The sequence below is a fragment of the Oncorhynchus kisutch genome, linkage group LG7 (assembly GCF_002021735.2).
Source record: "Oncorhynchus kisutch isolate 150728-3 linkage group LG7, Okis_V2, whole genome shotgun sequence".
In the NCBI taxonomy this organism is placed as follows: Eukaryota; Metazoa; Chordata; class Actinopteri; order Salmoniformes; family Salmonidae; genus Oncorhynchus; species Oncorhynchus kisutch.
The window spans coordinates 38,832,018-38,846,328 of record NC_034180.2 but is presented as its reverse complement, the minus strand read 5'-3'; the positions used below and the strand labels follow the sequence as shown (position 1 = coordinate 38,846,328).

Genomic DNA, 14,311 nt, shown 5'->3' with positions numbered 1-14,311 from the left:
GATTGGCCTGCTACAGTTGTAATACGTTTGTAGCCTACATTATGTGTGACTTTTAACTGTAATGTTGTATAAAACATTTACTAACATAAGTACACATACAAATCATGGCATATAAGGATATGCCAGCAGTCTCTTGGGACATTCACTGGGACCTCTTCATCTACAGACAGGCTTTTGCAGCTCTCCATATCTGAGGACAGACATCACAAAGAAACAGGCTTCATTGTATTACAATTAGACAGCACGGACTAATATCTCTCTGTCTGTCTCCATAGTTTTCCTCTCTAGGGACTAGAACTGGAGAATATTTTCCTAATGTCATCCCACAATCTGCCTAATGTCATCCCACAATCTAACTAGTACACCTACTCCTTTTTCTGACAACTGGAGCAGAAAATCCGTTCACCCTCTTCCATTGCTGTTATCATTTGGGGCATGAGATTTTAATTTACAATGATAAATAGGCTTACATCAAGATAGCAAGAAAGATATGAAGTTAACTAGCTGATGATATTTCACTTAGCTATAATATGTAAAGTTGGCTAGCTAGATAGCTAATAAGCAGTTCATTAGCCTACACACAGTGGCCTGCTGTAGCTAACTAGCTAGCTAGCTAATAATGCATTTTTTAAAAACATTTTCAAAATGTATTTACTTACTTACTTACTCTCTATAGGTTCACGCCTACGCCCACAAAGCGGACAACCTTTAGCAGTGAAGAGTTGTCAAGCGGAGGCACCGCTTCTGGTCGAAACGGAATGTATTCCGGAATGTAGAGGAGTGTATTTGTATATTGCTCTGTTCTTTCCTCACCCATACCTTTACTCCAACCCTGACTGTGTGTGAACAGAAAGCAAACTGCTGTGTGCATCAGAAACACTCAGCAAACCAGAAAGAGTGAGAGAGAGAGACATCGAGAGTGAGAGAGACAGCGAGAGTGAGAGACAGCGACAGTGGGAGCGATAGAGCGACAGCAAGAGTGAGAGACAGCGAGAGTGTGTGTGTGTGTGAGAGAGAAAGAGAGAGAGAGAGAGAGAGAGAGAGAGAGAGAGAGAGAGAGAGAGAGAGAGAGAGAGAGAGAGAGAGAGAGAGAAAGAGAGGTCATGAGCACATGAGCTCCCACATTTTTCAGCATGTTTTTACAAAAAGATAGATTTAGAGTTAGATAAAAGGGTTAGATAAACTTGGATTTTTCTAGTTTATTATCTACTTCACTTGCTTTGGCAATGTTAATATACAGTATGTTTCCCATGCCAATGAAGCCCTTAAATTGAAATGATTTAAAATGAATTGAGAGAGAGAATGAAAGAAAGAAAGAAAAAGAGAGTCCTGACTACTCAGAATACATGGAACAAGTGCTCCAGGTCGGTGTACAGATTTGTGTTTGAGAGTTTCAGTGACAGATTGCATATGTCAGCAGAACCTTGATGTGCTCTCTCTCTCTCTCTCTCTCTCTCTCTCTCTCAGTCTAGCAGAGCAGGTAGACTAAGGCTTTGTCTAGTTAGTACAGAGTACAGACACATCATCTTTTCAGGGAGCTCTGGGGGTCTTCACACAGCTTTGACTGCCTTCAATAATTCAACACTCACCACTATTATCAGCAAAGACAGGGATTTTCACAGAAATGATAGGGGCAAAACAAATGGCAGGAATGGAAAGAGCCAACGAGCAAAGCTGTTGTTGAGCTCAGCTGCATTTGGGAGAAGTGAGAAGTCAGCAATATGGTGGTTTGGGCTGTGGAGAGGAGCGAGTACAGTGTGTGTGTGTGTGTGTGTGTGTGTGTGTGTGTGTGTGTGTGTGTGTGTGTGTGTGTGTGTGTGTGTGTGTGTGTGTGTGTGTGTGTGTGTGTGTGAGAGAGAGAGAGAGAGAGAGAGAGAGAGCGAACGTCAGGGTTGGAGTCCAATTGAAGTGATTTAAAATTAAAATAAACATTTTTGGAATTAAAATGTTCTCATTTTCGGATTATTGAGAGGTCACTGAAAATAAAATACAGTTTTGACTGACTTTAATTCGAACTGACCCCACCCCTGGTGTGTGTGTGGGTGTGTGCAAGTGTGTTTGCGTGTTTGTGTATAGATGCCAAAACATCAACAAGGAAGAGAGCTGAGGGCCAAAACAAAACAAGAAAATATTATTAACTGTAAATGTTAAACAAATCATTAAATATGGCAAGAAAACAAAAACAAAACTCTGCCTGCTGTGCTGATGCAGCATATGCTGATCAGATGCCTTTGGTTCATTAGTGTTTCAACAGAGCGCACGCGAGAGAGAAAGAGACAGAGAGAGAGAGAGAGAGAGACAGAGAGAGTGAGAGCAAGCTGGAGAGAGAGCGAGTGAATGTGAGAGAGAGAGAGATAGAAAGAGAGAGCAAGAGAGAGAGAGAAAGCGGGGGAGAAAGTGAGAGGGAGAGAGAGAGCGAGAGAGAGGGAAAGAGAGAGGGAAAGAGAGAGAGAGATCGGCAGAGAGAGAGGGAGAGAGAGAGAGAGAGAGAGAGAGAGAGAGAGAGAGAGAGAGAGAGAGAGAGAGAGAGAGAGAGAGAGAGAGAGAGAGAGAGAGAGAGAGAGAGAGGGGTTTTACCTTTAGTTTTGGAGGTTCATTGGTGGGCATGTTCTCCTCCTTGCCACCTGTTTTCTGCTTCCCATCAGGATTCATCATCCCACTCACAGCCATCCCCACGGCCCCTACATGGATGGAACAACAATTACAAACAATTTACACATTTGAAAAGGCATTGGTGCATGTGAATGAATTCCCCCCCGTGGATAATAAAGACTCCACTCCACTCTACGTTACTCTACTCTAGTCTACTCTACTCTACCCTACACTACTCTACCCTACTCTACTCTACTCTACCATACCCTACCCTACTCTACCATACTCTACTCTACCCTACTCTACTCTCCCCGACCCTACTCTACCTTACCCTACTCTAACCTACACTACCCTACTCTACTCTACCCAACCCTACTCTACTCTACCCAACCCTACTATACTCTACTCTAATATACTCTACTCTACCCTACTCTACCCTCCTCTACTCTACCCTACTCTACTCTGCCCTATCCTACTCACCCCTCATCTACTCTAGCATACTCTACTCTACCCAACCCTACTCTACCCTATCCTACTCAACCCTACTCTACTCTAGCCTACTCAACCCTACTCTACCCTACCCTCCTCTACTCTAGCCTACTCTACCCTACCCTCCTCTACTCTACTCTACTCTACCCTACTCTACCCTACTCTACTCTACCCTACTCTACTCTACCCTACCCTACCTACTCTACCCTACTCTACTCTACTCTACTCTACCCTACTCTACCCTCCTCTACTCTACCCTACTCTACTCTACTCTACCTACTCTACCCTACTCTACTCTACCCTACCCTACCCTACCCTACCTACTCTACCCTACTCTACACTACCCTACTCTACCCTACCCTACCTACTCTATCCTACTCAACCCTACTCTACTCTACTCTACTCTACCCAACCCTACTCTACTCTACCCTATCCTACTCAACCCTACTATACTCTACTCTAGCCTACTCTAGCCTACTCTACTCTAGCCTACCCCACCCTACTCTACTCTAGCCTACTCTACCCTACTCTACCCTCCTCTACTCTACTCTACTCTACTCTACTCTACTCTACTCTACTCTACTCTACTCTACTCTAGCCTACCCTACCCTACCCTACCCTACCCTACCCCACCCTACTCTACTCTAGTCTACCCTACTCTACTCTAGTTTACCCTACTCTACTCTACCCTCTACTCTAGCCTACTCAACCCTACCCTACTTTACTCTACTCTAGCATACCCCACCCTACTCTACTCTACTATACTCTACTCTGACATTGGTGCATCATGAATCCACCTGCCCAACCTTTGAGTGAAACATACAGTATAAGTGCATATGAATGTATTGTGTATAAGGACCAATCTTTACATTGCATATACACTGAGTGAACAAAACATTAAGAACACCTTCCTAATATTGAGTTGCACCCCCTTTTGCCCTCAGAACAGCCTCAATTGGTCTGGGCATGGACTCTACAAAGTGTGGAAAGCGTTCCACAGGGATACTGGCCCATGTTGACTCCAATGCTTCCCACAGTTTTTGGATGTCCTTTGGGTAGTGGACCATTCTTGATACACACAAGAAACTGTTGAGCGTGAAAAACCTAGCAGCGTTACAGTTCTTGACACAAACCTGTGCATCTGGCACCTACTATCATACCCCATTCAAAAGCACTTAAATATTTTTTAAATATTTTTTCTTGCCCATTCACCTTCTGAATGGCACACATACACAATCTATTTCTCAATTGTCTCAAGGATTAAAAATGATTATTTTTAACCTGTCTCCTCCCCTTCATCTACATTGATTGAAGTGACATCAATAAGCGATCATAGTTTCGCCTGGATTATCCTGCTCAGTCTATGTTGTGGAAAGAGCAGGTGTTCTTAATGTTTTGTACACTCAGTGTATTTAAGGAGTTAATGGGGGGTATCAGTCTTTGTCATTGTAGCCATTTCACTACGTCTTGTCTCTGTAATAGGCACACACAGAGCCATAGACTTAGCGGTTCTCAAGCCGAAGCACAGTCCTGGATAATGGAGAAAGTTCCTCTTCCATGGATTCTTCTCAAAAGGAATGAAGGAAAAATATTGTTTTTAAATGAATAAGACATTGTTTAAGAAAGAAATTAACTTTCCAATTAAATACCATTGCATTATCTCAGCATTGCTGACTAGATATCTAATGTTTTGTGCAACACATCATTTTTTGATTTCTTAAATGAATTATTTCCAAAGTTTTCTTGGTAAAAACGAATAACATCTTGAAGACTACTTCTTAGTGATGGGCATGAGTAATCGAGTACTAGAGTACTGAAACGGACGTCAAAGCTCAATCGTCAACCAGATTTTTTTTTTAAATCGAATACTCTAAAACTATTTGGTGGAATGTGCTTTGTGGCTGCCCAAACAGACAAGTTACATTTTGTCTTGAAGACAATGTACATGTGCATTTGCAGGGCACAACAAAAAATAAACCAAGCCAAGAATCACACCGTTCTTCTCCATAAATTCCCTTTCCCCTCCTTGTCCCGTCCCCTCCCACACACACATGCTGAGTGCACACAAGCTCCCATTAGACCTACAGAAATAAATGTCAATAAAAACATGCCTAACTGATGGGATACAGAAGCTACATTCCTTGCCAAATGACGACAGTTTTATCACAAATTCAAAAGGGACTAGTTAATTGAAGTAGGAAAATATGTGTTCCAACAACGAGCTGCAGTTTTGGAATAATTGCATCCCGCCTATTTTCCGCTTAAGCTTTGTGAACTGCTAGTGCCCTTTACAATTGGTTAGCCTAGACTATAACCCCCCTAAAAATAGACCGGTTCCACACTGAAAATATGCAAAAACATTAGTTTGAGCCCTGTTTCAAAATGTTATCGAAATGTTATTTTATTTAACTAGGCAAGTCAGTTAAGATCAAATTCTTATTTACAATGATGGCCTACCCTGGCCAAACCCGGATGACACTGGGCCAATTGTGCACTATGGGACTCCCAATCACAGCCCGATGTGATTCAGCCTGGATTCGAAAGTGGGACTGTAGTGATGCCTCTTGCATTGAGATGCAGTGCCTTAGGCCGCTGCACCACTTGGGAACCCCCTGGGAGAATAACTCAAGAGTGATCATCTGCTATCCCCTCCAAAATGGCGTTGGAGGGAATAGCAGCTGCTTTATAGGCTCCTGACCAATTTACCTATTTAGTGTTTTTTTGTGTGCTTATTGTAACTTATTTTGTACATAATGTTTCCGCCATCGTTTCCTATGACCGAAAATAGCTTCTGGACATCAGAACAGCTATCACTAACCTCAATATGGATAAGGACTTCAAAGAGTTGGAGGTGAAGGACATGTTGATTATCACGGATGAGGCCCAAATCCAAGACACTCGGCAAAAAGGAGGCGCTATAGAGGCCAGCGGAATACCTGACAAGACTACATTGGAGAATTAATAAACTGCCTCTGCCCTCAGTTCTGTTGGCTAACTTGCAATCACTGGAGAATAAACTGGACAAGCTCTATTCGAGACTATCCTATCAACGTGATCTGAAGAATTGTAGTATCCTATGTTTCCCCAAGTCGTGGCTGAACAAGGACATGGAAAATGTTAATCTAGCTGGTTTTTCTATACATCGGCTGGACAGAACAGCAGGATCGGAGAAACTCAGGGGAGGGGGTGTTTGTACCTTTGTTAACAACAGCTGGTGTGCAATTTCTATTATTAAGGAAGTCTCAAAGTTCTGCTCGCTTGAGTAAGAATACCTCATGATAAGCTGTAGACCATACTATTTACCAATCAACATTTTTTGTAGCTGTCTATTTACCACCACAAACCAGTGCTGGCACTAAGACCACACTCAGCGAACTGTATAGGGCTGTAAGCAAACAAGAAAATGTTCATTCAGAGGCAGTGCTCCTAGTGGCCAATGATTATAATGCAGGAAAACTGAAATCTGTTTTACCTCATTTCTACTAGCATTTCACCTGTGCAACTACAGGCAAAAAAACTTTACATCACCTTTACTCCACACACAGAAAAGCATACAAAGCTCTCTGTTTCTTTTCAAATCTGACCATAATTCTATACTTGTGATTCCTGCTCACATGTAAAAACTCAAACAGGAAGTACCAATGACGCGCTCAACGCGAATGTGGTCCGATGAAGCAGATGCTAAGCTACATGACTGTTTTGCTAGCACAGACTGGAATATGTTCTGAGATTCATCCCATGGCACTGAGGAAATTACCACATCAGTCACAGGCTTCATTAATAAGTGCATCAACGACGTCGTACCCACAGTGACCGTACGTATGTACATATCCCAACCAGAAGCCATGGATTACAGGCAAGATTCACACTGAGCTAAAGGCTAGAGCTTCCACTTTCAAGGAGTGGGACACTATTTATTTATCCTTTACTTAATTAGGCAAGTCAGTTATTAAGAACAAATTATTATTTACAATGATGGCCTACACCGGCCAAACCCAGGCAATGCTGGGACAATTGTGCACTGCCCTATGGGACTCCCAAATGTGATACAGCCTGGATTCAAACCAGGGTGTCTGTAGTGACACCTCTAGCACTGAGATGCAGTGCCTTAAACGGCTGCACCACTCCGGACACTTGAAACAAATCCCACTATGCCCTCCAATAAACCATCAAACAGGCAAAGCTTCAATACAGGACCAGGATCAAATACTACTACACTGGCTCTGATGCTCATCGGATGTGGCAGGGCTTGCAAACTATCATAGATTACAAAGGGAAACCCAGCTGTGAGCTGTCCAGTGACGCAAGCCTACCAGATGAGGTAAATACCTTCTATGCCCACTTCGAGGAAAGCAAAACTTAACCATGCATGAGAGCACCCGCTTTGTCCGTATGACTGTGTGATCACGGTCTCTGTAGCCGATGTGAGTAAGACTTGAACAGGTTAACAGGCTGTTATCTGGCAAATGTCTTCACTGACATTTTCAACCTCTCCCTGACCCAGTCTGTAATTTCTATATGTTTCAAGCAGACCACTATAGTCCCTGTGTCCAAGAACGCCAAGGTAACCTGTCTAAATGACTATTGCCCTGTAGAATTCACATCTGTAGCCATGAAATGTTTCGAAAGGCTGGTATTGGCCCACACCATCCGCCAAGACACCCTGGACCCATTCCAATTCGCACACCGCCCCAACAGATCCACAGATGACTTAATCTCTTTTGTACTCCACACTGCCCTTTCCCACCTGGACAAAGGGAACACCTACAGTTGTCACGCCTTGGTCATTGTATTTTGTGTTTTCGTTATATATTTGGTCAGGCCAGGGTGTGACAGGGGTTTATGTTATTGTATTTCGTATTGGGGTTTGTAGTATTTGGGATCGCGGCTGATTAGGGGTGTTGTATAGGCTTGGCTGCCTGAGGCGGTTCTCAATCAGCAGTCAGGTGATTCTCGTTGCCTCTGATTGGGAACCGTATTTAGGTAGCCTGAGTTCGCTTTGTATTTCGTGGGTGATTGTTCCTGTCTCTGTGTAGTTTCACCAGATAGGCTGTAATTAGGTTTCACGTTCCGTTTGTTGTTTTGTATTTATTATAGTTATTTCATGTATCGTCACTTTTCTTCATTAAAGACATGAGTAACCACCACGCTGCATTTCGGTCCGACTGTCTTTCTACAAACGAAGAACGGCGTTACAGAATCACCCACCACACACGGACCGAGCAGCGTGGAAACAGGCAGCGACCGCAGGAAAAGCGAAAGGAGGAATGGACATGGGAAGACGTATTGGATGGCAAAGGTTGTTACACTTGGGAGGAGATACTGGCTGGAAGAGATCGCCTCCCATGGGAACAGGTGGAAGCACTGAGGAGAGCAGAGGCAGCCGGAGATAAGAGTCGACGATACGAGGGAACACGGTTGGCAAGGAAACCCGAAAAGCACCCCCAAAAATGTATTGGGGGGGGGGGCTCAGAGGGAGAGTGGATGAGTCAGGTGTCAGACCTGAGCCAACTCTCCCTGTTAATCGTGAAGAGCAGTTGCAGTGGGAGAGGCTGCATCACTTGGAGAATTGGACATGGGAGGAGGAACTGGACGGAAAAGGACCCTGGGCTCAGCCTGGAGAATATCGCCGTCCCAAGGAAGAACTAGAGGCGGCTAAAGCGGAGAGGCGCTGGTATGAAGAGGCAGCACGGCGACGCGGATGGAAGCCTGAGAGTCGGCCCCAAAAATGTATTGGGGGGGGGCTTACAGGGAGTATGGCTATGCCAGGTAGGAGACCTGCGCAAACTCCCTGTGCTTACCGAGGGGCTAAAGAGACTGGGCAGGCACCGTGTTATGCTAGTGAGCGCACGGTGTCTCCAGTGTGGGTGCATAGCCCGGTACGGTTCATACCAGCCCTTCGTATTTGCCGGGCTAGAGTGGGCATCGAGCCAGGTAAGCTTGGGCAGGCTTGGTGCTCAAGAGCTCGAGTGCGCCTGCACGGTCCGGTCTATCCAGAGCCACCTCCACACACCAGTCCTCCGGTAGCAGCTCCCCGCACCAGGCTTCCTGTGCGTGTCCTCGCTCCAGTATCACCAGTGCCCGCACCACGCATCAGGCCTACAGTGCGCCTCGCCTCTCCTGCGCTGTCGGAGTCTCCCGCCTCTCCAGCGCTGTCGGAGCCTTTCTCCTCTCCTGCGCTACCGGAGTCTCCTGTCTGTTCAGCGCAACCAGCGTTTTCCTCCTCTCCTGCGCTGTCGGAGTCTCCCGCCTGTTCAGCACTATCAGAGCCTTTCTTCTCTACAGCGCTGCCGGAGCCTCCTGCCTGTTTGAAGCAGCCTGAGCTGCCAGTCTGCAGGGTGCTGTCAGCCTGCATGGAGCAGTTAGAGCTGTCAGTCTGCATGAAGCAGCCAGAGCTGTCAGTCTGCAAGGGGCTGCCAGTCTGCAAGGAGCTGCCAGTCTGCAAGGAGCTGCCAGTCTGCAAGGAGCTGTCAGTCTGCAAGGAGCTGTCAGCCTGCATGGAGCAGCCAGAGCTGTCAGTCTGCATGAAGCAGCCAGAGCTGTCAGTCTGCAAGGAGCTGCCAGTCTGCAAGGAGCTGCCAGTCTGCAAGGAGCTGTCAGTCTTCAAGGAGCTGTCAGCCTGCATGGAGCAGTCAGAGCTGTCAGTCTGCAAGGAGCTGCCAGTCTGCAGGGAGCTGTCAGTCTGCAAGGAGCTGTCAGTCTGCAAGGAGCTGCCAGTCTGCAAGGAGCTGCCAGTCTGCAAGGAGCTGTCAGTCTGCAAGGAGCTGTCAGCCTGCATGGAGCAGTCAGAGCTGTCAGTCTGCAAGGAGCTGCCAGTCTGCAGGGAGCTGTCAGTCTGCAAGGAGCTGTCAGTCTGCAAGGAGCTGCCAGTCTGCAGGGTGCTGTCAGCCTGCATGGAGCAGTCAGAGCTGTCAGTCTGCATGAAGCAGCCAGAGCTGCCAGTCTGCAAGGAGCTGTCAGCCTGCATGGAGCAGTCAGAGCTGTCAGTCTGCATAGAGCAGCTAGATCCGCCAGTCAGCCATGATCTTCTAGATCTGCCAGTCAACTAGATTCTTCCAGATCAGCCTGTCAACCAGAATCTTCCAGATCTTCTAGTCAACCAGAATCTTCCAGATCTGCTAGTCAACCTGAATCTTCCAGATCCGCCAGCCAGCCAGGATCTACCGGAGCCTACTACCTACCTGAGCTTCATCTCAGTACTGGGCTTCCTCTCAGTACTGGGCTTCCTCTCAGTACTGGGCTTCCCCTCTGTTCCGGGCTGCCCCTCAGTTCCGGGCTGCCCCTCAGTTCCGGGCTGCCCCTCAGTCCCGAGCTGCCCCTCAGTCCCGAGCTGCCTCAGTCCCGAGCTGCCCCTCAGTCCCGAGTTGCCCCTCAGTCCCGAGCTGCCCCTCAGTCCCGAGCTGCCCCTCAGTCCCGAGCTGTCCCTCAGTCCCGAGATGCCCCTCAGTCACGAGCTGATCCTCAGTTCTGTGGGGTTCTGGGTGAGGACTATTAGGCCATGGTCGGCGGCGAGGGTGGATTATCCCAGGACGCGAAGGGGAGGAACTATGACATTTATGGAGTGGGGTCCACGTCCCGAGCCGGAGCCGCCACCATGGACAGACGCCCACCCGGACCCTCCCTATGGTTTTGAGGTGCGTCCGGGAGTCCGCACCTTGGGGGGGGGGGGGTTCTGTCACGCCTTGGTCATTGTATTTTGTGTTTTCGTTATATATTTGGTCAGGCCAGGGTGTGACAGGGGTTTATGTTATTGTATTTCGTATTGGGGTTTGTAGTATTTGGGATCGCGGCTGATTAGGGGTGTTGTATAGGCTTGGCTGCCTGAGGCGGTTCTCAATCAGCAGTCAGGTGATTCTCGTTGCCTCTGATTGGGAACCGTATTTAGGTAGCCTGAGTTCGCTTTGTATTTCGTGGGTGATTGTTCCTGTCTCTGTGTAGTTTCACCAGATAGGCTGTAATTAGGTTTCACGTTCCGTTTGTTGTTTTGTATTTATTATAGTTATTTCATGTATCGTCACTTTTCTTCATTAAAGACATGAGTAACCACCACGCTGCATTTCGGTCCGACTCTCTTTCTACAAACGAAGAACGCCGTTACAACAGTGCTGTGAAAAGTATTTACCCCCTTTCTTATTTTCTCTACTTTTTCTTATTTTTGATAATGAATGTTATTAGATCTTCAATAAAAATCTAATATTGGATACAGGGCACCTGAGTGAACAAATAACACAACAATTACACACTGTGAAAAAGTAATTGCCCCCTTACACTCAATAACTGGTTATGCCACCTTTGGCTGCAATGACTCCAACCAAACGCTTCCTGTCATTGTTGATCAATCTCTCACGTTGCATTTTGGCTCACTCTTCCATGCAGAACTGATTTAACTGTGCAATATTTGTGTGTTTTCCAACATGAACTGCTCGTTTCAAGTCCTGCCACAACATCTTAATTGGGATTAGGTCTGGACTTTGACTAGGCCATTCCAAAACTTCAAATGTGTTGCTTTTTAGCCATTTTCACGTAGACTTGATTGTGTGTTTTGGATAATTGTCTTGGTACATGACCCAGCTGTGCTTCAGCTTCAGCTCACAGACTGATGGCCTGACATTCTTCTGTAGAATTCTCTGATACAGAACCGAATTCATGGTTCCTTCTATTCATGCAAGTTGTCCAGGTTCTAAGGCAACAAAGCATTCCCAAACCATCACACTACCATTACCACACTTGACCATTGGTATAAGGCTCTTACTGTGGAATGCAGTGTTTGATTTTCGCCACGGAGGTGGAGTTGCCGTACCAGGCTGAGATGCAGCCCGACAGTATACCCTTGATGGTGCTCCTATAGAACACTGTGAGGGCCCTCAGGGACAGAATTACTTGTGTTGTTATTTTATTGTGTTACTATTTCCTTTTTTATTTGCAAATTATTATAATTGTTTTCTTACTTTTTAACTCTGCATTGTTGGGAAAGGGCTCGTAAGCATTTCACAGTCAAGTCTACAACTGTTGTTGTATTCGGTGCATGTGACAAATTTGATAACTGTTCCAGGCACTTTGAACTGGTAACCTGTGGTGAATTCAATTGATTGGCCATGATTTGGAAAGGCACACACCTGTCTATATAAGGTTCCACAGTTGACAGTGCATGTCAGAGCAAAAACCAAGCAATGATGTTGAAGAAATTGTCCGTAGAGCTCCGAGACAGGATTGAGTCGAGGCAGAGATCTGTGTAAGGTTACCAAAACATTTCTGCAGCATTGAAGGTCCCCAAGAATAGAGTGCCCCCCATCGTTCTTAAATGGAAAAAGTTGAGGTGAGGTCAGGGAGGTGACCAAGAACCCAATGGTCACTCTGACAGAGCTCCAGAGTTCCTCTGTGGAGATGGGATAACCTTCCAGAAAGACAACTATATCTGCAGCACTCCACCAACCAGGCCGTTATGTTATCTGCGTTATGTTATCTGTTATATCTGTGGCCAGATGGAATCCACTCCTCAGTAAAAGACACATGACAGCCCGCTTGGAGTTTTACAAAAGGTACCTAAAGCACTCTCAGACCATGATGAACAAGATTCTCTGGTCTGATTAAACCAATATTGAACTCTTTGGCCTGAATGAATGCCAAGCATCACGTCTGGAAGAAACCTGGCACCATCCCTACGGTGAAGCATAGTTTTTCAACGGCAGGGACTGGGAGACTAGTCAAGATCGAGGGAAAGATGAACGGAGCAAAGTACAGAGCGATCCTTGATTAGAACCGGCTCCAGAGCACATAGGACCTCAGACTGGGGTGAAGGTTCACCTTCCAACAGGACAATGACCCTAAGCACACAGTCAAGACAACGCAGGAGTGGCTTTGGAGTCTCTGAATGTCCTTGAGTGGCCCAGCCAGAGCCCGGACTTGAACCCAATCTAACATCTCTGGAGAGAGCTGAAAATAGCTGTGCAACAACGCTGCGCATCCAACCTGACAGAGCTTGAGAGGATCTGCAGAGAAGAATGGGACAAACTCCCCAAATACAGGTGTGCCAAGCTTATAGCGTCATACCCAAGAAGACTTAAGGCTGTAATCACTGACAAAGTTGCTTCAACAAAGTACTAAGTAAAGGGTCTGAATACGGAATAATAATGTAATATTTAAGTTTGGAATTTTTAATACATTTGCAAAAATGTCTAAAAACCTGTTTTTGCTTTGTCATTACTGTATTCTAAAAATAGATGTTATTGTCAGTCGAGTACTCGAACAGTCAAAAAAAATGTCCAATGCCCATCCCTACATACTTCTCGAGTATGAACTAAATGTATATTTTCCTATTGAGAAGAAAGTGTCCCTACATGCAAAGAGTCCCAAGGTTTCGGCCCTTTATTTTACTTTTCTGTTCGGTGCTCAGCACTATGTGAAATGAATAGCTTTTTTTTAGCACCCCAGGGGCAACACAGATGAGTTTTCAAGAACCTTGGCACTGTAGTTCATTTGATGTCTTCCAAATGTCATGCAGGCTGTTATTTAGTTTTGTAAGGCCGCGCAGAAAGCTCTTTTCATTTAGAGACTTGCATTCTCTGAGGTGCGTTTAGCACAACGCAGCGGGGTGAAGGGCAGGGAAGAGGGATACACTGCATTAATCTGTTCTCAGGAGGGTCAACGGAACAAGAGAATTAACAGAACAGAACTGCCTGCAGGAAATTAACCAGCTTCAGAACAGTCACTCTCTCTTTGTCTCGCTGTCTTTCTGTCTCTCTCTCTGTCCATCCCTCTCATTCGGTCAGTCGGTCTCACTCGATCTCTCTCTCTCTCTCTCTCTCTCTCTATTTTCCAAGAACAACAACATCACAAACACACAGGTTCTGGCATTGGATTAGTTCTGTTGCAGTTTGAGCCATTTCCTAAAACACTAATCTGGAACGCCTAGGCCAACTGGCATAACATTCCTAGAGATAAAATGCTTGATTGATTTTGATAGCTTTAAAGTGAGCAGAGCTCTGGCATCTCTCCTAACCTTCTGTTATTACTTAGATTATTAAAAACGCCACAACAGATTAGTTTGTTGTAGTATAGACACTGATATGAACACTACTGTTAGAAGTCTGTCAAACTGAAGACCATAAAAGAGTAAAGTTAAATCTCAACCCTTTTAGACTGTTCACTACTGGTTGCTGTGGGATACCTTGTTGGTCTATCCAGGTCTTACCTGAGGGTGGCATGTTGTAGGGCGGACCCTGTGGTGTGC

The 14,311-nt window shown here is 45.8% G+C and overlaps 1 protein-coding gene across 1 annotated transcript in view; it reads right to left on the bottom strand.

The window, feature by feature from the left end:
• LOC109893780 (AT-rich interactive domain-containing protein 1B) overlaps nt 1–14,311 on the bottom strand; it is a 352,299-nt gene that overhangs the window by 19,683 nt on the left and 318,305 nt on the right. Inside the window, exons 9-10 of the mRNA XM_031829069.1 lie at nt 14,273–14,311; nt 2,578–2,681 (exon numbers count right to left, since the gene is read on the bottom strand). The exon at nt 14,273–14,311 is cut by the window's right edge and continues 95 nt beyond it. Of these exons, the coding sequence (XP_031684929.1) occupies nt 2,578–2,681; nt 14,273–14,311 (143 nt within the window). The remainder of the gene's footprint in view (nt 1–2,577; nt 2,682–14,272) is intronic.